We start from the raw sequence: 23814 nt of genomic DNA, 5'->3' as shown, positions 1-23814 counted from the left end.
AGCAGGTCTCCTTCCCTGCGGTTTGCTGGGTGGCTCCGGGAACGCGAGAGCAAACCGCGGCAAAGCGGGTCTCCTTTCCCGGTTTGCTCTCTCGTTCCCGGAACGCCGAGCAAGCAGGTCTCCTTCCCTGCGGTTTGCTGGGTGGCTCCGGGAACGCGAGAGCAAACCGCGGCGAAGCGGGTCTCCTTTCCCGGTTTGCTCTCGCGTTCCCGGAACCCCGAGCAAGCAGGTCTCCTTCCCTGCGGTTTGCTGGGTGGCTCCGGGAACGCGAGAGCAAACCACGGCGAAGCGGGTCTCCTTTCCCGGTTTTCTCTCTCGTTCCCGGAACGCCGAGCAAGCAGGTCTCCTTCCCTGCGGTTTGCTGGGTGGCTCCGGGAACGCGAGAGCAAACCGCGGCGAAGCTGGTCTCCTTTCCCGGTTTGCTCTCTCGTTCCCGGAACCCCGAGCAAGCAGGTCTCCTTCCCTGCGGTTTGCTGGGTGGCTCCGGGAACGCGAGAGCAAACCGCGGCGAAGCGGGTCTCCTTTCCCGGTTTGCTCTCTCGTTCCCGGAACGCCGAGCAAGCAGGTCTCCTTCCCTGCGGTTTGCTGGGTGGCTCCGGGAACGCGAGAGCAAACCGCGGCGAAGCGGGTCTCCTTTCCCGGTTTGCTCTCTCGTTCCCGGAACCCCCAGCAAGCAGGTCTCCTTCCCTGCGGTTTGCTGGGTGGCTCCGGGAACGCGAGAGCAAACCGCGGCAAAGCGGGTCTCCTTTCCCGGTTTGCTCTCTCGTTCCCGGAACCCCCAGCAAGCAGGTCTCCTTCCCTGCGGTTTGCTGGGTGGCTCCGGGAACGCGAGAGCAAACCGCGGCAAAGCGGGTCTCCTTTCCCGGTTTGCTCTCTCGTTCCCGGAACGCCGAGCAAGCAGGTCTCCTTCCCTGCGGTTTGCTGGGTGGCTCCGGGAACGCGAGAGCAAACCGCGGCGAAGCGGGTCTCCTTTCCCGGTTTGCTCTCGCGTTCCCGGAACCCCGAGCAAGCAGGTCTCCTTCCCTGCGGTTTGCTGGGTGGCTCCGGGAACGCGAGAGCAAACCACGGCGAAGCGGGTCTCCTTTCCCGGTTTTCTCTCTCGTTCCCGGAACGCCGAGCAAGCAGGTCTCCTTCCCTGCGGTTTGCTGGGTGGCTCCGGGAACGCGAGAGCAAACCGCGGCGAAGCTGGTCTCCTTTCCCGGTTTGCTCTCTCGTTCCCGGAACCCCGAGCAAGCAGGTCTCCTTCCCTGCGGTTTGCTGGGTGGCTCCGGGAACGCGAGAGCAAACCGCGGCGAAGTGGGTCTCCTTTCCCGGTTTGCTCTCGCGTTCCCGGAACCCCCCTTGAAGCCGCCCAACAGCGCTGCAGTGTGGCCACATCTAACACCACTTGCAGCGCTGGTTGCTGTAAGTGTGGCCACTCTGCAGCGCTGGCCCTATACAGCTGTACTAATACAGCTGTAACAACCAGCGCTGCAAAATTTTAGATGTAGACATGGCCTAAGAGTGCAACTAGAGATCTGCTCTACATGGTATGACTATCGTTTTAGTCTTGCCCTGATCTATAAGTAAGTATGTTTAAAAAAAAAAAAAGGTTACACCAAAGGAATAAGTCAAATGTGGGCCTTAGTTTTTAAAAAGCACCTCAACCTGGCCTCTGATGGTGTGAGTGTAATTTTGCATTCACAAAAAGTTGAATCCATTTAAACATTTAATGACCTAATTTATGGACAATACAATACATAGTACATGCTCTGAATAACACCAAGAAAATCAGAGGCTGCTTCTCAAAATCAGGCCCTTGGGAACAAGATTTTAGACAAAATTACCCATGTGCAAGATGTGAAAATCATATTCAACATACGTTGCTTCCTTCAACAAAGAAGTTTTTAAAACGTGTGCTAATTGCAATCTATTTTTGGATGCTTATGATAATTAAATGTTGAAAGGGTATTGATTCAATCTGTCATAAGGAAACAAGATATTAAGATTTTTTAATTAAAACAAGCACCTCAGGAGGATTTGACTTAAATGCTTTTGAAATATTAAAAAGACATTTTATTGACAAGGCGAGACAAATGATAAAGTATGTGGGAGTCTGACGGGTAGGTCTTCTTTAAAAATGACTATTTAACAACATTTTAAGAGTTCCGTATTAATGGTCTTTCAAGGTTTCCAACTCAAATTATCAAATGTGCTCACTTTACAAGTAAAAATATGATTTTTCCCCCTCATTACCACTCCTGCAAAAGTCACCCTGAAATTCTAGTTGGATTTTTGTGACTCCATAGCCCATCACCAGAAACAAAGTCACTGGCCACATTCTGCCTTCAGTTCTACTGTACAACCTCAGTGTCTTCAAAGTTTGCCCTCAGTAACACCTGTGCAACCTCACTCTGCTGGAAAGATGTAACAGAGGACAGATTTTGACCCTATATTTGTTCTGACTATACACAGGACAGCAAACACACACTGTTCTGATGACTTGCAGTAATATGAAAATAAGTAAAAAAATAGGAACAATTTGTATCACTTAAGTAAGCAGGTATGACTTTGAATATATATATATATGGATCAAACCTGTTAAAGAGGTGACATTTTTACATAGTGTTTATATAGCAGAATTACACTTTAAAAGGTTATATTAACTCATGGAAGGTGCCACATTGTTCATCACTGAATGACAAGACAAACTTGTTATAAAGTTGAATATAAATACTAGAAAATTCAATAAAACTTATTCCATAGCTCACAACTTATGACAGGATGTGCACACATGCTTTCACTGATATTATTTCAGTTTGTGTTTAACGTCAACAAACGAGACTAATAAGAATTTCCCCCAGTTTACCCATGCATTTCTACATAAGACACCAACTAGAATTAATTTTGGTATGTGATGTTAGAGTAAGTAGATCCTGTTAGAAATTTTCATTTACAAAACCTGGACCTTTAGGCCCACATTCCAATACCCTTGTTCATACTGAGTAGTATACTCAGACAGGGCTAGACTGCAGTGCCTTCTGCACAGTGACGCACCATACCACCAATTCCCTTATATGGGGAGCAGCAGGTTCTGCAAAGCCATTACATCCCCACCTCACACAAGTGGGTAGAAAGGGGAAGAGCCTTGGACCACCCTGTTGAGGTATTTTTCCCACTTTGAACTTTAGCATCGAAAAAGTGGGGACTTGCATGTACTCCTTTAAGCTTAATTCCTATCTTAGATCTGATAGCGCCGCCACCAGCCAAAATATAGTGTTTGGCACACTTCCTGTTCCCCCAAAACCTTCCCTGGGGAACCCAAGACCCAAACCCCTTCGGTCTTAAAACAAGGAGAAATAAACCATCCCCCCTCCTTTCCCCCTCCCAGACTTTCCTCTCCCTGGGCTACCCTGAGAGACTACACTGATCCAAACTCCTTGGATCTTAAAACAGAGAGGAATTAACCTTCCCCCTGCTCCTTTCCCCCCACCAATCCCTGGTGAGGTCAGACCCAATCCCCTTGGGTCTTAAACAAGGGGGAAAAAATCAATCAGGTTCTTAAAAAAGAAAGCTTTTAATTAAAGAAAGAAAAAGTAAAAATTATCTCTGTAAAATTAGGATGGAAAATGTTTACAAGGTATTCAGCTCATATAGACTAGAGGGACTTCCCGCCCCCTAGCCTGAAATTCAAGTTACAGCAAACAGAGGTAAAAATACTTCCAGCAAAATACACATTCACAAGTTAAGAAAACAAACATAAGACTAATTTGCCTTTTCTAGCTAGTACTTACTATTTTGAACATGAGAGACTGTTTCAGGAAGATTGGGGAAACCTGGGGTGCACGTCTGGTCCCTCTTAGCACCAAGAGCGAACAACGAACAAAACAAACATGCACAAACAAAGACTTCCCTCCACCAAGATCTGAAAGTATCCTGTCCCCTCATTGATCCTCTGGTCAGGTGTCAGCCAGGTTCACTGAGCTTCTTAACCCTTTACACCTTTACAGGTAAAAGAGACATTTAACCCTTAACCATCTGTTTATGACACATTCTCCCAACATGTCCAAGTACATATTGATGCTGGTGCGCCACAGATCATATTCTGTGCCAGGTTTAAATGTCAGTTTACTCCTTTCCTGGAGCAGTGGGAAGACGAGGAGGTGACTCTGGGAGTCACAATTTTCCCCCTGGACTGCTCCGAAGCTATGTCACAACATTGCCCCTTACTGCAATCACATTGCAACCTGATTATTCTGTCCCTAAGTGATTAGTTTCATGATAATCAATAAGAACTGGGGCTCTGGAATATGGCTTTTATTAAAGGTATATATGTAAACTGCAAGTGGTTTACATTTATAATATAAATTAAGAATATAACCTTTATACCATATGTACTAATAAGCCATGAAATAGTAACAATTTAACCTTCATCTTCCCTTAAATACATATGTTGCATGTAATTACAGAAAATATCCTTAAAAAAACCTTCTCAAATGAAAACATAGAAAAATAATCAAAGAACTATCAAACAGTTTTCCATCATTTTCTTTGGTTTTTTTTTTCCCCTTTAAAATGAGGCTTTATCATCAGATAAATAAGCATAAAACATCTGTCAGCCCCTTTTTTTAAAAAACTGTTCTTCGAAAAAACAACAACACTTTCGTAATTCAGTTTCTGCGATCATTCAATACAAAGATTTGCTAGTCATATCACAGATAATTTTGGTTACCGAACTACCATACTTTATCTAGGGGAAATGTGATTTCAAGCATTCAGTTCAAGTACTTTTGTTCCACAGAGAATTCAGCAGATGAACAAGATGACTGATGACTTTGTGATCTTTAGTTACCAAATAAAGTTACCTGAGTGTGCAATGCTCAGCGAATTTAGCTAGGTTGCAGCATCCAGTTGCAGCTGGATCCACAAGATTTGAATGGGAAGAATGGAATTTTGTAATGCATTTCATTGTCTGGCTATGCTGAAAGGAGGACAGGCAGGGCCGGTGCAACCATTAGACAAACTAGGCAGCCGCCTAGGGCGCCAAGATTTGAGGGCGCCAAAAAGCGGTATCCAAAATGTCTGGGATGCTCACCCAGTCCTGCGGCTTTGATCAGCTCTGGCTGGCTGGGAAGCGATGTCATTCCTCCTCTGTCCACCAGGGGCGCTCCGCTGCTATGGCTCTTCTCCAGGGCCCCCACCTCCACTCCCCTGAGCTCTGCAGCAGGGCTGGGCCTGCACTCACCGGCAGCAGGAAGTACAGAGACCTGGCCCCAGATGCACCGCTGGTGAGTGCTGGGGGGTGGTTCCCTCCTACCCCCCAAGCCAGCCCTGCCCCTCGAGCACCCTCCCCCCCACAGAGGCTGGGGGCACCCCCCCCACGGGGAGGCGGTGTAGGGCCCTAGAATATCTAGGGACAGCCCTGGTACCCACCACCCTGCCCGCAGCCAGCCTCTGCTGCACCCCCTGCCCTGCCTCCAGCCAACCCCTGCCACACACTCCTTCCCTGCCTCCAGCCAGCCCCTGCCACACACCCCTTGTCTCCAGCCAGCCCCACACCCTCTGCCCTGTCTGCAGCCAACCCCATACCTCCTGCCCTGCCTCCAGCCAGCCCTGCACCCCCTGCCCTGCCTCCAGCCAGCCCCGCACCCCATCTCCAGCCAATCCCTGCTGCACCCCCTGCCCTGCCCGCAGCCAGCCCCACACCCCGTCTCCAGCTAAGCCCTGCCACACACCCCTGCCTGAAGCCAGCACAGCCCCACACCCTGTCAGGTTATTCATTTATTTTCATTAAATATGTAGACTAAATAATTAAATTAATAATTTTTCAAGCCAAACGTATATTAATTCTAATGAATAACGCCATACTATGCAGCATTCATTTTTGAAAGTCTATAATCGATGCTCCGAGGGAAGGGTGGGGGTGGAGCGGAAGGTGGAAGTTTCACCTAGGGCGCAAAGTATCCTTGCATCAGCCCTGAGGACAGGAGACAGTGGATGTGGTTTAATTAGGACATAATTTTATTCTTAAATATCTAGATGAACCTGACACATAAAAGTGTACAGTGCTGGTAATTCCATAATCATTTCAATATACAGATGGAGGGCTTCTGTCAGCCATCCCGGTCCCCAGCCAACCTGCTGCTGGCACTTCACAATTCCCCTCTCAAATGAAGGTTAAGGGGAGCTATAAAGGAGGGGGCTGGCTCTCTGTATACCAGTTATATATTTCTTTTACTTCCAGATATAACTAATAAGACAATGATTTGGTCAGATTGGAGTTTGTGGAATTTAGAAATTGTAAAGAAGGGTATTACTATAAATCAAAAGGAAATAAAAGCTTCAATTGGAGTGTGAGTAGTGGCGAGGTAAAGAATCAAATGCAACCAACTAAGAATGATAATACAGTTTATATATTTGCCTGTTTGGGGCCAAGCAGAGGGATGGTGACAAGCATGCATTCAGAATAAAGTCAAACATCAAAGTTGCTAACAGTAGAAGATGATGTAAAGCCAGAGCACAGAGGAAAAGAGAGTGAGTGAAGTTGTGTTCAAGAGTATTTGTTTTACCAACTAGTAGCACAATTGTTTTGGAGTCGCTACCATAAGATAAAGTTCTGACAGAAGCATGAGCTGATGGGTATGAAGCACACAGAATGAGGTGTAAATAAAACTGTGATGGAAACATTGAAGATTTAGTTATTGTCTGCAGTTAAATGAAATCCACATTCGGAAAACAAGTGGTTAAAAGTAATAAATAAAAGTGATACAGGGCCCAAAGGATGGACTCCAGGATTGGGGCTGGGAGTAACACATGATAACACACCACAATGAAAAGACCTAGAGACAGAAAAGTGCCCTCTCTCAGTCATCTGAACAATCAGAGTTGAAGATAGATCATCATAGAATGACAATCTGAAGATTACAAAGGCATGGGTAACTGTGGCAAGGTCCACATCGGAGAGAAATGGTCAGACAATCACCGCACCAAATGAAGGTGAACATTTCAGAAGCAGCTGGGGTTTCACTGACAAAAAACACAAGTAGACACCTTGATAACAGGGAAATATACCAACCTCTCCATGCTTTCTAGATTCTTTCTCAATAATCTATATCACCTTTATGTTACCTGGATTAAGTCTTTACCAGTTTCTTTTCATCTAAGCCTCTCTCTCTGTCTGGCACTTGGCAAAAGACACCATCTTGGTCTGATGAAAAACTGCACATCACTGCAAGCTGATAACACCACAACCAAACACCTGTTTCCTTTGTGGCCTTACATATGTGCTGAACGTAATGGATGAAGAAATCCACAACACTGCCTTTTGAAATTTCTCCGACAGGAGGAAACAAAACCATTCAAATGTTCTCTCATCCATCCCTGCCAGGATCTGCATTAGAGCTGTAAACTCTAGTCAGTGGTATTAATCAGCTGACTGACCTAAAAGAATCTGCATGAATGCCTAACTTTTGTCCGCTAGGAGGCGATCAATCACGAAACAGACAAAAGCACTCTCTGGATCATACACTGGTGGAAACCCAAAAACCAGAGGAGTTTCATCTAGCAGTGCCTTACAATCACTTTCTCAGTCTTATCCCAAAAGGACAGGATAGAGATAGAAAAGCAGCACAACAGCCAGCTCACCAGTGTCAGGAGTTGGTTTCTTGAGCAAGGGGCTACACACTCCTCTCTTTGGGGGATGCAGCAGCCTGCCCTCTTAAAGAGGCATTAAAATATTTCTCCATTTGATTTTATTGCTTAAGTGTCATTTCAACTGGCAGGTAGCAGCGTAAAGCTACCCCAGCACAACTAGTGATTCAGACTAAACCAGGATGGAGGTGGTATTTGCCTTCATAGATCTGACCCCACAAAAGCAGTAAATATAGTAAGAATCTGATCAGTTTTATCTTTGGAGGAGATTGGTGCTAAAATTGACACTTTTGCATCTCAAAAACAATTTAAAAAAAAAGACAAAACCTGGGTAATTGAAGCTATAAAACGCTTTTCAGCATTAAAAAGATAAACAGCACAAACATTGGCGCAGAGGAGACCTACCTCTCTTTCTAAGAAAATGTTCTGAATTTATTTCATAAACAGAGAAATTGTGTAATACGAGTGCTACCATGGTAACAATTCACTTATTGAACAACAAAGATTAAATAATTATACAAAACCTTCATATCAAGCAAATACCTGTCGTAGATTCAGTGCTACCCTTCCTGTGTCACCCTCAGTATTTTTTTAATTTTTCAGAAAAAAAATCTGTCTACTCTTCACATTATAGCAGGTCAGGCATTTTACTTGTCTCCCTCCTTCCTCTTTGTGTACTTTACACCTTGTGAGTGCATGATATAGATGGACCCCTTATTTGCAAAGGAAAAAAAGGATTAGTGAATCAGAAAAGCTTTTCCCCCTCCTGAGTTACGTACAGAAGACTTGTGTGTTAATGCTTCATGTATTTAAAAATCAATCAAGCCTTAAGGCAAGAAAAGCACATTTATTATTCATTCAGTATACTCAAAATGGGAACTCTTCCACATATGGTAAGTCAAAAGTTGTTCATCTCCAAACAAATATAAACTAAAGCTGATTTTTCTATTCTGATTTCCTTCTGTCTGCATATTATGCATATATTTATATATAAAATATACACAGAACGATATTTTCAAAGAATTTCATAGGATCTAGCCATACAAATCAAATTAGCAGAAATAGAAGTCGTGTAGCTAAATCTCTGCACCACTTTGAAATGTTAGGAACAGCAGAGAGGTAACGGAAAGAGTGTGAATGTTATACAAATCTCAGTTTTCCCAAGGAGAGGTACAAATAGTATGAAGACATTAACAGGATGGGAATAAACCAGTCTATGTGCATCTCTTTCATGTACAGCAGCTCATTAGTTCAGCACACAAGAACTTCCACTAAGTTCTACTTCAACAAAAAGAACTCTGCTAAAGATTAGTTAGGAAAAACATTTCCACATATCTATTGTGGAGACAAGCTAGTTAAAAATAAAACTAGGTTCCAACTGTAAGCCCAATTTTGACCCCCATTTAACTGCACTTGCACTAAATGTGTCTGCCTGAAATTACACATACATTATACTTCCAGAAAAAAATATCTTAATGTTCAGGTTAAGGATAATTAGACAAGCCATTTGAGATAAAGATTTAAAAAAAAAAAAAAGTGATTTTACTTGGAAAAAGATTTTCCCAACTTTTTTGGCTCACTGTAACTTCAAAAAGGCTTGGCCTAAAAACAAACTTATTTTTATCCATTTTTGTCTTGGCAAAGAGGAGTTTGACTGGTTTGTGGAGGGTTTCAGTGGAATTCTTTAGTTATTAAGTACAGTTTATGCACATATTATGGGCTCTGTATGATTCTTAACTCTGCATGCAGTCTTTTATGGAGATTGCGTTCTCCAAACAGTGCATAAGTGTCCTGCTCTGACACACAGTTCTCTCTGAAGTGCACTTTGCAATGGTATACATTAGGAACCCTGGAAGAGGAGGCTAGCTACTTGTAACTGGAGATTCTAAAAGATGTGTGATCTCATCTGAGCGTTATGCGCATGGGTCAGAGCCTTTTAAAGTAGTATTCCTCAGCAGTCTGCACATGTGCCCATGGTTTTGCCTGAGGCAATAACGGGCGTGTGCGTGGACCACCGAGCCATACTACTTTGAAAACCTCTGGCTCTGGGCACATGCGCATAACCCTCAGTGGAATACAGATAGGGACCACACATCTTGAAGAACCTCCAGTTACAGGTAAGTAACCTCATCTCCTCCTCCTCAAGTGATGGTCCATATTGTATTCTACTGTGGGTGATTGACAAACATTTCCTAGACAGCAAAAGGGTGGGAAGAAGATGGCAGAACCGCAGAACGGAGGACTGCTGTGCCAAATGAGGCATCTATCGCAGAATCAATGTACTAGAGCACAGTGAGAGGAAAAGGTGTGTACCAAACTCCACGTGGCCTGCAAGGGGCTCATTGTGGAGCGTGGCTGGGTTGATGCTTGCATTCTCGTAGAATAGGCTCAAATCCCACCTGGTGGGGAGTGTCCTGACAATTGATAGCAGCGTGTAATGCACTCTGAGACCCACTGAGAGACTCTCTGGGTGGAAATGGCCTGGCCCTTAATTCTCTCTGCTTTGGCGACAAATGGCCTGGGAGACTTCCGGAATAGGGCCCTACGCACATCGAGAGAATGAAGCCACAGTTCCTTATCAGAGGCATATGATTTTGGAAAGGAGGTATGTAGACGTATGGGTTGGTGGAGGTGGAATTGGAAAACTAACTTTAGCAGAAACTTGGGTTGCAGTAGCAGTGAGACCTTGTCCTTATGGAACGTGGTGAAAGTGGTGTTTGCTATCATGGCTCCCAGCTCACCAACCATCCTAACTGAGATAATGGTAACAAGGTAAGCGACTTATACCAGGGGGTGGGGCCATGGGTCCAGCAGTTCAAAGGAAGACGCCATTAAAGAGGTAAGGACTAGGTTGAAGTCCCATTGGGGAGCAACAGGCTGAATGGGTGGATATTTATGTAAAAGGTACTTCAATAATTTGGTGGTCAAGGGGTGGATAAAAATCAAATGCCCTTCAACTGGAGGGTGGAAGGCACTAATGGCGGATGCATGAATTCTGTTAGAGCTGAGAGAGAGTCTCGAGATTTTCAGATACAGGAAATAGTCTATGAGCATGGGGATGCCCACAATTTCAGGGGCAAGGCCTTACTGTTGGGCCCAGAAGGTGAAGCATGTCCATTTGGCTTGACAGGATCACCCTGTGGAATCCTTTCAGTTACTGGCGAGGACGTCTTGCGCTGCCATTGAGCATTACTGTGGTAATGGAGGCGTCCATCCAAAAACCAAGCCATCAGGTGTAGCGTCCATGGATCTGGATGCCTAAGTCTGCTGTTGTGTTATGTCAGCAGTTTCAGAAATGTCTGGAGCGGAAGTGGAGGTTGTTTCAACATGCAGAGAAGAGGAAACCAGAACTGGCGAGACCAGAATGGAGCGATCAGAGTTACTGTAGCTTTCTCCTGCCAGAGTTTGTGGAGGACGTGCAGTAGGAGTGGTAGGGGGGAAGGCATAGTCTGATCAACTGATGACCACAGTTTTGCCCAGTGAGAGGGCAATGAGTCCTTCTCTGAAGCAATACTTACTTGGTGTTGATGTGTGATGCAGAGAGATATCTGATTGGTGTACCCCAGCGACCAATCACTGAGATCTTTATCATGTTGTATGACTCCCATTCATGGTCAGTTGCAAAGTTCCTAGAGAATCTGCAATGATATTCTGGATGCCAGGCAGATAGGCTCCTGACTAATGGATATGTGGTGAAATGTACCATTCCCCAGAGGTGAACTACCTCCAAACACACCACTGGGGACCTCATTCCCCCTTGTCTGTTTATGTACTATACTGTGGGGGTGTTGTCTGACATGACAAGGTCGTGGCGATAGCACATAGCTGGTAAGAACATATGGCATGCTTTGCATACTGCCAGAAGTTCTAGTATGTTTATTTGCATCCTGGCCTTTTGTGGTCCAGGTGCCGTGTGTCATGTGATCTCCAATTTGAACACCCCATTTCGTGAGTGACACATCTGTTGAGACTGTCCTGGTCAGCGAGGATGGGAAGAAGGGCATTGCCTGGACCACACTTGTAGTGGGTCTGTCCACCACTGAAGAGAAGAGATGACCTCCACTGGAATGTTGAGTATGGCATCCATGGATTGGTGCATGGAGAATAGACTCTTTGCAGCCTTAACTATATAGCGAAGGGCAGGTGGGCAAAGGGCGTGACATATGTGCACGCCACCACATGCCCTAGGATCGAAAGGCAGGTCCTGTCCATGACTGAAGGGTTGTAGATTGCCAGGGCTATTTAGTCCAGTAGGTTCTGGAATCTGTTCTGTGGCAGATAAGCTCATGCAGAGGTCACATGAATGCAAGTTTCTATGAATTCCAAACTGAGCACTGTACACTTCGTATTGTGTTGTAACTGAAATCAATATATTTGAAAATGTAGAAAACATCCAAAAATATTTAAATACATGGTATTCTATTATTAACAGTGCGATTAATTGCTTGACAGCCCTAATTTTCATAAAACATTCACAATTCTTAAAATACACTCATTAAAAATCTTGTTCAAACCAGTTATATCCAAAATGTAATGGTAACATAACCCTGGGTCATATCCTGGCTAACTCTAACTTTCCCACAACTCTATCTCCAACTTTCCCACACTAGCAACTTCAATTTGTCATACTCTTCTACCCTTAAGCTAATTTTGGCTCAAAACCTAACTTCTACTTATTTCTTAACCTAAACCATCCTTTGGGCTACAGGAGTGCCAGCCAATTAGGGAATGATTGAGGGCTATCGCTCATGTCCCCTTAGGGAAGCACTTCCTGCAATGCTTCCTGCCTCTTGGGGGCAACCCTGCCTGGGCCCCTAGTGGTGATGAAGAAGCAGTGCCTGTCTCGAACCCCGCAGACCCCAGCTGTAGACTCGTGGGTTCTTCCGGAGATAGCCATTCTCTCCCCTTTCAATATCTTCTAGCATTACCAGCATATCCTAAAACTTTTTCTTTTTATGTACAAACTCAAGACCTACCTAATGCTCACCTCCCTTTCCTAACATACTTCCCCCATACTTGGCCTTGGAAGTTCTAGATGTGATAATGCTTGTGCTTTTTTGTGAATAGGTTACATATATACTGTTGTGTAAACCAAAATGGATGTGGCTCATGAGGCCTGGAGTTATAGGCAAAACAGAACAGCCATACTGATTTCTGGCCTGACTGGCAAGGTATTCAGATTTTAAATTTGGCAACTAGCTGCGATTCTGCGACATATATGCAATGCTTAATAAAGGACTCGAAATAAATGTGTCTACATGTGCTGCATGATCCACATATTGCTCATCTTTTGAATGTAGTTATTGATCATTGCAACCAAAACGAATGAGTTCCATGATGTGACCAAATTTGTGGTATATTTTCCAGAAATATTTAAACTTGCCAAGTACAAGGTGAGTGTTTTTTAAAGACTGTGTAATCAAATATGAGCCCATCAGGTTTGTGTGCACGCTCTTACACTGTGTTTCCTGTTTCGAGGCAGCAAAATTCACTCATGCATATTGGGACAGTGTGACAGACTCTCCACTGAAGAAGAGGATGCAGTCACCTCAAAGAAGGCAACGAAACTTTGCCAGATGGTTGAGAACGATGGAAACCAGTGAGAATTGTATTGCAAGTTATATTTTCTTTGTGTATTTTTAGGACAAATCCACACAGTTTCATTTGCAAATGGACACAATGCACCCCCGATACACCACATTGATACACTGTTTAATTGTGATGTTTACAAGTTTTTGCTGATGTAGATGAAGTCTAAAAAAGAAATGGAACTCAAGTCAATGGGCTTCAAAAGGCAATTCCTTTAATCTGCAATGAATGCTTTTGCATCAGAATTCCAAAATTAACTAAAGGTACCCATATCTTGCATTGTACTGAAGAGACTATGGATCAGGATCACTTTTTGCCAACTGTAAAGTGTTTGATCCATTTGTCAAGGCTCAGATGTCACAAAATTTTAGTGACTAGGAATATACTCTGTGCATTTTCCCTGGGACGGCATAAGAATTCAAGCACAATTTTGACTTGTACTTGGCATGTGAAGTGCCCTGTCATGACAATGTAACAGCACTTTAATACTGCAGAAGTAAAATGTAGTCATTGCCTGTCATGTCCAGCGTGGCATTACATATACTCAAAGAGCTAGTAACTAACGTTTGTTGAAAGATCATTCAGTCTGCTCAAAAAAGTTCAAGACAAACACTGCATGTGCCTCTCCGAGGACCAACTCGCGCAGCTCAACGTTCTGTATTATTATAAAGACATAAGCTCAAAATTTGGAGAGCTTTTGAAAACTGGAATAAACTGCTGGCTCTAACAAAAGATTACACGTTCCAGTACCTCTATAAAAAGCCTGATATATAATATATATTTGTATTTCTTAAACCTCCTAGCTGTGGGAACGGAAGACTTTATAGGCAAATTCTAGTGATATAGGCGGCTTTTGAATTAGGTTTGTTTTAAATTGATTATGAATGAATAGTAGAAACAGGTATGATTTGTTGATGTAAGGATATGTTGACAATTTGTACTTTAACAATTTAGGAATCTTTAACTTTTTGAATCTCTAAGTGTAGGGTCTGTACCTAGCCCTTCCAAAAGACTTCCCACAACAGTGAAAATTTAAATTGATAAAAATAAACACTGATATATTTGAAGTTATAAAAAGTCAAATCTGCCAATCCTAAATATAGTTTAACTGTACAAATAATGGTAATAGTAAATGATGTATTTTTAAGGGTGACCGCTATAAGCAATCACAGCTGTAGCTCAATATTTAAATCTGACCAATGGATAAATGAGGTCAGGAGGTATTAACCTCTCAGGTCCTGAAAGTGATCAGAAAATTCTTAAATAAATAAGAAACCTAGCTGCTAGTTGGAGGAAAGGCTAAAATAACTGATATTGGTTAGTCCAAACTCCTCAAATATCCAAAGGCTTCAGGGCTTTTATACACGGAGTTCAAAAGCTCATCTATCAAATCAGCTACTTAATAAAGAGGCAAAATAAAACTTGTCCAATCAAGGCATTAGATTTTATGACAACTTTATTTCTATAGAAACTGTGAATACCATCATCAGCTCTAGTGTGGAAGTGAATCCTTTGAAATACCAGACATACTTCCAATAATTTGATTGTTTCCTTGACCTCTGTCAGGGTTCCAGCTAAGTTGTATAATCAAAAGTTCTTGTATTTTTAAGTCTGTATAGTCACTTCTAAATAGCAGATCCTTTTCCCTAAACTTTTCTTAGTGCACATAGCTGTGTTATACCAATTATATTAGACCAGTAAAAACCAGCAGGATCTTATTAAAGGGGATAAGACGAAGATGCCACATTTATTATGATAATTTGATTTATGACTAATAATATCTTAATTCTTATACACACACATTAAAGCTAATACCTATACACACACACACCCATCAGATGTTCTGCAGCTGCTGCATAGTACTAATAACTAATATCTTAATTCTTATACACACACATTATACCTAATACCTACACACACACACCAGATGTTCTGTGTATGGGTTTGTAGCTTGTGGTGGCTAACTGGCCAGGAAAGCCGGGCACAAGGCCGAGCTGGATCTCTGTTGGGCAGGCACTGATGTTCTTCCAAGTTGGCAGCAGAATGTTACCCCGAGTCTCTCATCTCACCCTTCTTTTTTATAGGCTTTTAGTTTGGATTCAAAGTCTATAGGTCTTGCTGTGTCACGCTGCCTCTGGGTTTAGATTGATCACCCATCAATTGCAGGCGTGACTTTCAGCCATTGAACCTGGCTTTGATCTTCCTTCTGTTGTTCTGTTGTCCTTTTCTTTTTAGGGTGGATGCTTCTTACTTTGTTTAGGGCTGTTGTCTAGATCTTCAGCTGTTGGTATTTGAACTTTATCTCATCAGGACAGACTGGGGCTGGAGGTTGATTCCGTCATTCATACATACCTCATTCACACATCTAAACTAAACTAATAAGATTACAGGCAGGGTTTGCAAAAATGAAGGTTGGAGGAAGCTTTTACAAATGGAATGAGTGTTTTAAAATGGGGTTTGACTTACAATATGGAATAGAAGTTACAGTGTAGGCAAGTATAGTCAATGGTGAACAGAAGTTACATTAATAAAGTGAACAATTAAAAACAATTTCATTTATCAGTTCTACAGCTGCAGTGATCAAGACTAATATTTTGTCACCCAGACAGTTTGTTCAATCTCTCATTTATATATCAATACAATACTTATTTTGATATTGCTATGTATTAACTTTCTTTACAGCATAATTGGAAAAATAAGATTTAAAAAGGTTTACAAATGATTCTGCCAAATAATTTTGTGTACTTAATTTCTGTATTACTTGTGAATTGCTTTTAGAAGCTTGAACAAAAAGTCTCTTCCCCAGTTGTCTTTGCCCCACTTGCCAAGTGAGGAATTTGTGGGTTTTGAAATAATACAGCTGTTATTTGTTTAGTAGTGACTTCAATTGCACAGTCCCTCATGACAAGAAGATATCTTTATTTGTGCATCATTTACACAACCAGTATACTACTCAGAATAGTGCTAATTTATTAAAGACTATTGCTGGAGTTTTGGGGAAAAAAAAATCAAGGGAGGAAAAAAGACAGGAGCAAAGTGTAAACTCTTCGGCGCTCATTTTCCTTCTTTCCAAATCCCTGACCTGCCATTCCATAAACTCCTTAAAAAAAAAGATAAATTAAACTGAAAAGACCTTCTCTCACTCTCAAGAGTGCATGCAATGGAGAGTAATACTAAAATGGCACTGACTGTTTAACAACAAAAAACACACCACCAGATGATTATAGACTTGTGTCAACACTAGCAAATAAACCTCTCTGATCAATCTGGTACTTTACTAGTAGAAAAGACATTTTCTCGCTGATTCAGTGTATACAAGAGGTCAAATTAAGGAAAAATATTTTAAACCTAAATCTTAAAAATTAAATTTTAAAGGCAAGAGTTAGTGTTTCAGTTAAAAAACCCCTAAGTTTTGATATTTTATTTATATATATCATCTTATGCAAACCTATAATTTGAAATTTGCAATACATATTTTCTATCGATGGCATTTTTATTTGTAATATAGAAGAGAGTATTGTTCTGGTGGTGAGAGGATGGAGTTAAATCGTGAAATATTCATTTTAAATTAAGATTACTGTATCAAAGGCAAGATTTAATACAGAATTGAAGTAAGGATCAAGGTTAATGCCTATTCTGAAGAGAATTTACATAAATTATGCCTTCCTACTAAACTATGAGGCTTACTTTGTCAATTTATACCGTGTGATCATAAAAATTAGAGATGGAAAGTATCTAAGTCATCTTTTTTCTCCTCCCCCCAATGCAGAACGTTTCAGTAAATTATATTTTGGTGTGCTTTGTCTAGTGTCATTTTAAACGATTCAAGAAGTGGAGTCTTCTACTAAACCTCATGGGAGACTACTAAATAGTTTACGATATCACTGACTGAAGCTTGTTCATGGTATTAAAAGATATTTTCCTCTAATTTTTCATTAAATTACTTCTAAATTATTCCTTTTCTGGTATTGACAGACTTCAAATACTTGCAAACAGTTATACTGCAGCTCTGAAGCTATTTTACCAAAATTTGGGGGGTGAGGAATTCTCTCTCTTGGGCTGTACATCACCAAGCACACAGTATCAAGTATGCATGTACATTTCCTTTACTCTTTCTTCTGACCTGAGTCAGTCCCCTCAAATCCCCAGTTTTTGCTGTTCTATTTCAGGTTATTTTCCTCTACAAAAACTTGCTTGAATTTACCAGCTTTGGACTTCATTAGCTTCACACAGATATGTGAGTTTGATAAAAAAACAGAAGCAAAGTTATCCCTTTCCATTCATGCCAAAAAACACATGCACACACAAGGAAGGAATAGAATAACCGGTATTAAATAGTGTTGTTATAATTTATGAAAAAATCATACTAGTGTGAATTCTCTATAAATCCATGCTGTTTATCTGTCTGGATGCTATTATTCTCTATGGCCGTAAACTTCCAAAATGACTAGTCATTTTGGATGCCTTGATTTTTGTTTGCTCAATTTGACACACATTAAAGGAATTGGTTTCCAGAAGATGGGTGCTCAGCACTTGGTTTATATTTTTAAATATGTTTCACAGTTTTAGTAGGGAATGGAGACAAATTAATTGGATATTAATTGCAATGATCACTTTTCATTTTGAAACTCACCACACTTGGCTTTTTTTTTTTTAATTTTTTTTGCTGAAGTCCCAGTCATCCATGAATGTTTCAAAGTGACTGCTAATGTTCAGTACATTCTTAAGAGATCAGCTAAACTCTCTTTGATACTATGGTGCTGAATACTATACAAAATCCTAATAGCTTCCTGTAAGCCATACTGATAGCTTTACTCATACTGGCTGAAATCCTGGCCCCAATGAAAATCAATGTCAGCCACTAAGTAGTGCCCTCCAGAAGAGGTCCAATGGATTTAAAATGAGATACTTCTGGTGTAAAGCACTAGTTGACGTGAATAAGGTCATAATCTGGCTCCAGATATTAGCATGAATATTGTCCAGACCTTTTGGTTTGTATATGCTAACATGTATTTCCTGGTTTTCTATCAGCCACTATATTATGGTATGACCACAGTCTCATAGACTGTGCAACATAGTTCACTGCCAAATTGTAACTAACTGTTATGCTTTTGACATGTGAACCAAATCGCTCAGGGAACTGGTAGTGGTATACAGAACCTTACATTTATACGTCACATTTATTTAGACAGATGAGTCTGGTATGACCTAAAGTTCCTATTTCTGATGGCACCTTAATGTGTTTTATGAAATTACTTTGGTAGTCTCAAAAAGTAGTTTGTAGCATGTAAGTGTCCGGATCACATTCAACAACAACTCATTTGTCACTAACTGACAACCACATTATCTGTCTCAGGAGAAACCAAAAACTGAATGGGCACAGAGGTTGAATTCAACTGATGATTCTTCTAGATATTAGAAAAATGCGATGTAGATGAGATTACTCTGTGATGCTGTATGCATTCCATAAATAACAAGATTGACAACGCAGGAGATTGACAATCTAGCATCTTTCACGAGCATTACATTCAAGCAAATTATTAAAAAACTTCTCCCTTTACCATCAGCATTATCCATCCATTAGAAACCATGCCAGGCTAGAAAACAGCTGTTTTCCAGAGCCAAGTGCTTGTGAATAAAGGAAAAAGACTGAAAAAGATCATTTTGTAACCACAGTCTTCAGTTTTCTGCCCAGGTTCTTTCTTTTTGTTTTCAATATCAGTTATAACAAGTGTCTCCATTATTCTTCAAGTTATCCTTGGCCATTCTTTTACATGCTTCTTGCTCTCATACCTAGATAACAGTATATCAACTTGTCCATTTTATCTAGGTCACAGGTACCCTGAGTTATACTCACCACTATCCAGTCACTAAACAAGATCAACTTGGCTTTTATGTCTCTACTGTATCATTATAATCAATGCCCCTACTACCATCACTCCATTAGAGCCAAATTCACCAGAATTTGAATTCACTGCCGCTTGAAGAAGCTGCCATTTTGTTTCACAGGCTATTCAGTCTGGTCATTAGATTATTAGAAAGAACATTTTAAAAATATATACACTAGCTAATCATGAATTTTATATGTACATTCTATTTGCATTAATTGATTACAATAACTAAAATTACTTCTCTTCAGATATACAAATATCTTTTATTATTCAGTTTACACTGTTGTAATAATCTACCACCACAACTTGCTAGAAATGTCTGCATATACAAAAACATCCATACATACCATTTGTATTTAGAATTATATTGTAAGAATACTAATATAGAAAACAAAAGTGGAATATCTAAAAATTAAATACTGAATTATTGCTATTAATCTATTTTATGTATTAATTATTGCTATTAATTGCTATTAATCTAAACTATTAGTGTTCTATATGTGGATAGCAGCAGGGCAACCGAGATTATCTTCACTCAAATATTCAAGGTTGCCCTATCAGATATTAATGACAAACATCCCTATTTCAGACAGATTACATTTGCATTCTGTCCTTATGATCAGAAGTTGTATTAAAACATTTCAGTTTTTATTTAAGCTAACTGTGCCTGAAAATCCTTAGTTATGAATAAAGAGGTATCAAGGCTATATATATATATACTTTCTAAAATTTAAGAAATTGAGAAATACCTGACCTTTTATTTATCTATGCATTTCTAGTGCACCAGTTAGATGTATGCCCCATTTACACAGATAACATTTCAGTCTAACTAAGGGATCCATCTCTCCACCTTTTCCTCATACTATGTTTACCTGTAGTGGGATCACTCTCAGTATTGTCTTTCAGGAGATACTGCCAGGCTTTTCTGCCACTACCATTATTGAGAGAAGGCCTGCACAAAGACATAAGGCTTGTATTTTGACCTAAAAGCAGCAAAACTATGGCTCATCTTTCTCCTAGGATTCCCACAGAAGTATGGTCTTTGCCAGCAACGCACTCTTCTCAACTGCCAGGGTTCCAATGCTTGTTGCTAGGTTAACCAACAGCAGCCCTCCTAAAAGGGAGGGCTGACACTGGCCAGCCAGCAGTACACCACCACCATTAGTGTGTCCCTTCCCAAAATACACTGTGCAGCACAACTGGCTAAGTCCGTCCACAGGATGAATTCCCAAGTGGGGGATCAGATGAGCAAATCATCATTTTCTCTGGTCCTTCAATGGCTCTCACCAGAAACCTGAGGTCTGCGGAGGGCGGTTTTTAGATTACTGAACTATGCTATTCGCATCCTTTTAAGTCACCATATAACTGTATTGCAGTATCCCCACATTTCTCCTCTTCATCTCTATCCCAATGTTTTGTTGCCTCTTTGTTACATTATAAGTGAAATTAGACTACAAGATCTTAGATGAGGATCCTTGTACAGCATCTATGTACTGTGAGACATTCTGCACAGTTTTCAACCCTGAAAATAATCAATAATAATCATCCTTTGGTCAGAAGTGCTGGCCAATTAATGAAGGAGTTTATGGAAAATCAGCACCTTGCAGCATTCAGGACAAGACAATTAAGCTTCACTTTTTTGGATCAAGTTTTAGGTTGCCAGGGGAAACGAAAAAGTTGCTTTTTTTCTTAGCCTCATATTTTGTCACAATGTTATATTTTTAAACAAGCTACAATAATTGTAATCTTTTACTTCTGTTTATCAAATATATAAACTTTTCAGAGTGAAAATTTACTCTAATTTCCAACTCCATATCTTCCAAAGTCCACTCCCCCAAATAATATTTTGTTCATTTCCCTAGAAGGACAGCTACATTATTCCAATTCTTACTATTCACCATCTATGAAGGGGCATTCTTTTGTCAATAGGCTTCATATTTTAAAATCCTGCCTTCCAAATTAACTGTACCGCAGCTGCTTCTTTTGTCCATGCTGCTGTGTCAAGGCCCGCTGTTCCCAAATAATGAATAGAAAGCAAGCAGAGGGTATATGGAGGACGAGAGGGGGGTCAAGTAAAAAGTCAGTGACTAGAACTGTACTTGACATAAAGCAGAAATACATCACTCTACAAATATTTAGTCAAGTGATAAAATTGATTCTTTAATATTCCATTTTGTTACCCCTTTGTGCTAAAATCAGTTGTCCATATACACACTAGTACTTCATTTTTGACAGCACCCAAAATTGTTATAGGGGCCTCCCAATACAGATAAACTACAAACTAATTTCAAATATGATGCAACAAAGGCACTCAAGTGTCTCAATGGTATATATGTACAGAATAGGAGTGGGGAGGAGTAACAAGACAGTAGGAAGGGGCACGGACAGGACAGGAAAAGAATCTATAACTATAGCTGAATCTTCCACCAGGAATACTGGATCATATTTTGTGTCAATGCATCATGGCAGAGAGCAACAGTTACAAATCCATAGGGTCTTATGGGGAACATAATATAACAGAGGAATATAGATTTATAGCTACTAAACCCTTTGATTCTACCTAATCAAAGCATAAAAAATGTGCACTACCTATCATAACACTGCCCCCAAATTTATTTTTATGAAAAGGAGAGCATTTTGGAATAGAATTATGCCCACAGATGCTAAATAGTTAAAAGATATGTTAAATCTGTCACATATACAAGCTGGATTTAGATACAGAAGTTAAGAGGTTGTGCAGTATTGCTTAATTAATCTTTGCTCTATTAACAGATAAACCAGATGTGCTATTATGTTCTTTGTTCATCTGCAGAGGGGTATGAACAGATTATTTATCTCCAAACAATAGGAGTTCGTGTACCACAGCGCGGATTTTTTTTTTTTTTTTAAATCTGGAAGGCAATCACTAACAAGCTTCAGCTGGAACTGCTTGATGTAAAAACAGTGTGAACTTGTTCCTCGACTAATAAATGATGTTCCTTCCATTAAGAAAAATAAACTAAATTTCCAAATGGACGGTTTTGGTTTTTTTAAAACATAATTCTATATTTAACACTGTTAGATACTATGTATTGTATATTGAACGGCATATTGAAAAACTATTTTTTTCCTATAGTCTTAATTTTTGCAAACGTTTAAAAACAAACTTATAAGTAAACACCCTCCACACGACACCTGATGCAGTCTCAGGTGATGCCACAGTATGAAAGAGTACTTAGTGTCTATTTCAGAGGGCCACAAGTGCTATACTTTATGAATACATACAAGGAACACTATTGCACTGAAGCAGTTAAGCACTATTGTCAAGATTGCTAGCCTAAACATCATTGCTTTGAAAGCTTTTTTTTTTTTTTTAATCTGACTGACATAAAAGATCAATCATATTACTGTATTTCTGGCATTCTATACCATCTACTAATTAAAAATCCAATATATTGGCTCCCTCACAAAACTGGTACAAAAAAAACCAATTCTCTATCATCATGTTCATACATAGGCACAAATAAGTAAGCCAATGCAAAATTTCTTTAAAAAATATAGCGGAGCAAGAAACTAAAACTAAAGAAGGGAAGACTTTCAAGGTAGGTCTAACCTTTTAGGATTAATAACCCTTGACAGAATGTTTACCATGAAACGACTAATTCTCCGTGCTTCCATACAGACTGTCCCATCATAAAGTTTCTGTCCCCCTAGCATCCTTCCTTCCATTATATCATAAGCTTTTCTTCTGAAAATCTGTTTATATTAATTAACAATAATTTCAATCTTTAGGAGAGGGCTGAAAAAACCCCAGATCACATCCTTTCTAAACCACTGAATGTTTAGAAAAGTGCAATTGTACAATTGGACTCTTGTCACTGGAGACTCCTTGGGATAGGGATTGTCTACATGTAAAGTGTACTGTACGCAGTGTATCATCAGTGTTTAATGTGTGATAATACAGGCATTTATTATCTCACTTTTGCAAAGTCACATACAAGCCTTAGTGTAATGTAAAGTTTGAATGAATTCAGCTTTCCAGTTAACAAATGATATCATACGCAGTAAATAAGAAAGGCTACTGAAGACTCCTTGAGTATATAATCACAAGTGTCAAAATAATAAAAAGAAGCAAGATATTAAGGTTTGCAACTACCTAGAGAATTATACAGCATCTTTATCCCAGGAATGTTTGGAGATCCCTGGCAATTTTCTACCTACTAACCAAACCAGGGGTTCAGAAATTTGCTGCTCTAAATTAGAAAGGAATTTTTCTTTTTAATTTAGCTTCTGAGTAAGGCAATACTTTTATATTTTAGGAAACAGACAGAAAAATAATATATCTAAAATCAATCACAATACTTTAAAACCTAATTTAGACCATTCAACAAAATATGGCTCAGACCAATTTTTCCCCAAAGAAAAACTTTGTTTTTTAAACCTATTAATACTACAGAGCTTATTGGTAGCTGCTTCTCCATGGCTTTAATTATAAAACATTATTTTGACTGAGATCTGAGTCTAGGCTTTTATTCTATTCACAGCCATGCTGAGGCTTTAAGTTGTTTAGTCAGTTATTTGGTTAAAAAGAAGTATTGCCTGCTCATTTTCTTTGGTTTAACAGCAGGCTCTCAAGCTGCCATACTCTGTTGAAGTGCTAACCCATGATTCCACGCTGTGTTCCATACACAGTTCCCCATTTTTGCTTACACATTTCTGCCAGATG

The 23814-nt window shown here is 40.3% G+C and overlaps 1 protein-coding gene across 6 annotated transcripts in view; it reads right to left on the bottom strand.

Moving 5' to 3' along the window:
* Positions 1-23814, bottom strand: part of ORC5 (origin recognition complex subunit 5) — a 141555-nt gene that overhangs the window by 44732 nt on the left and 73009 nt on the right. Inside the window, exons 14-15 of one of the 6 annotated variants that reach the window (XR_003999244.1) lie at positions 19982-20061; positions 17862-19011 (exon numbers count right to left, since the gene is read on the bottom strand). The exons of 4 other annotated variants lie outside the window; for them this stretch is intronic. Coding sequence is in view for 1 of the 2 variants with exons in the window: in XM_030554066.1 (XP_030409926.1) it covers positions 20047-20061 (15 nt within the window). In the remaining variant the exon portion in view is untranslated. Of the gene's footprint in view, positions 1-17861; positions 20062-23814 lie in introns of those variants that run through there. One more of the 6 variants, XM_030554066.1, reaches the window with a different exon arrangement.

The sequence above is a fragment of the Gopherus evgoodei genome, chromosome 1 (genome assembly GCF_007399415.2).
Source record: "Gopherus evgoodei ecotype Sinaloan lineage chromosome 1, rGopEvg1_v1.p, whole genome shotgun sequence".
NCBI classification, from domain to species: domain Eukaryota; kingdom Metazoa; phylum Chordata; order Testudines; family Testudinidae; genus Gopherus; species Gopherus evgoodei.
The sequence above is the reverse complement of the archived record's forward strand: the minus strand, read 5'-3'. Positions and strand labels throughout refer to the sequence as shown.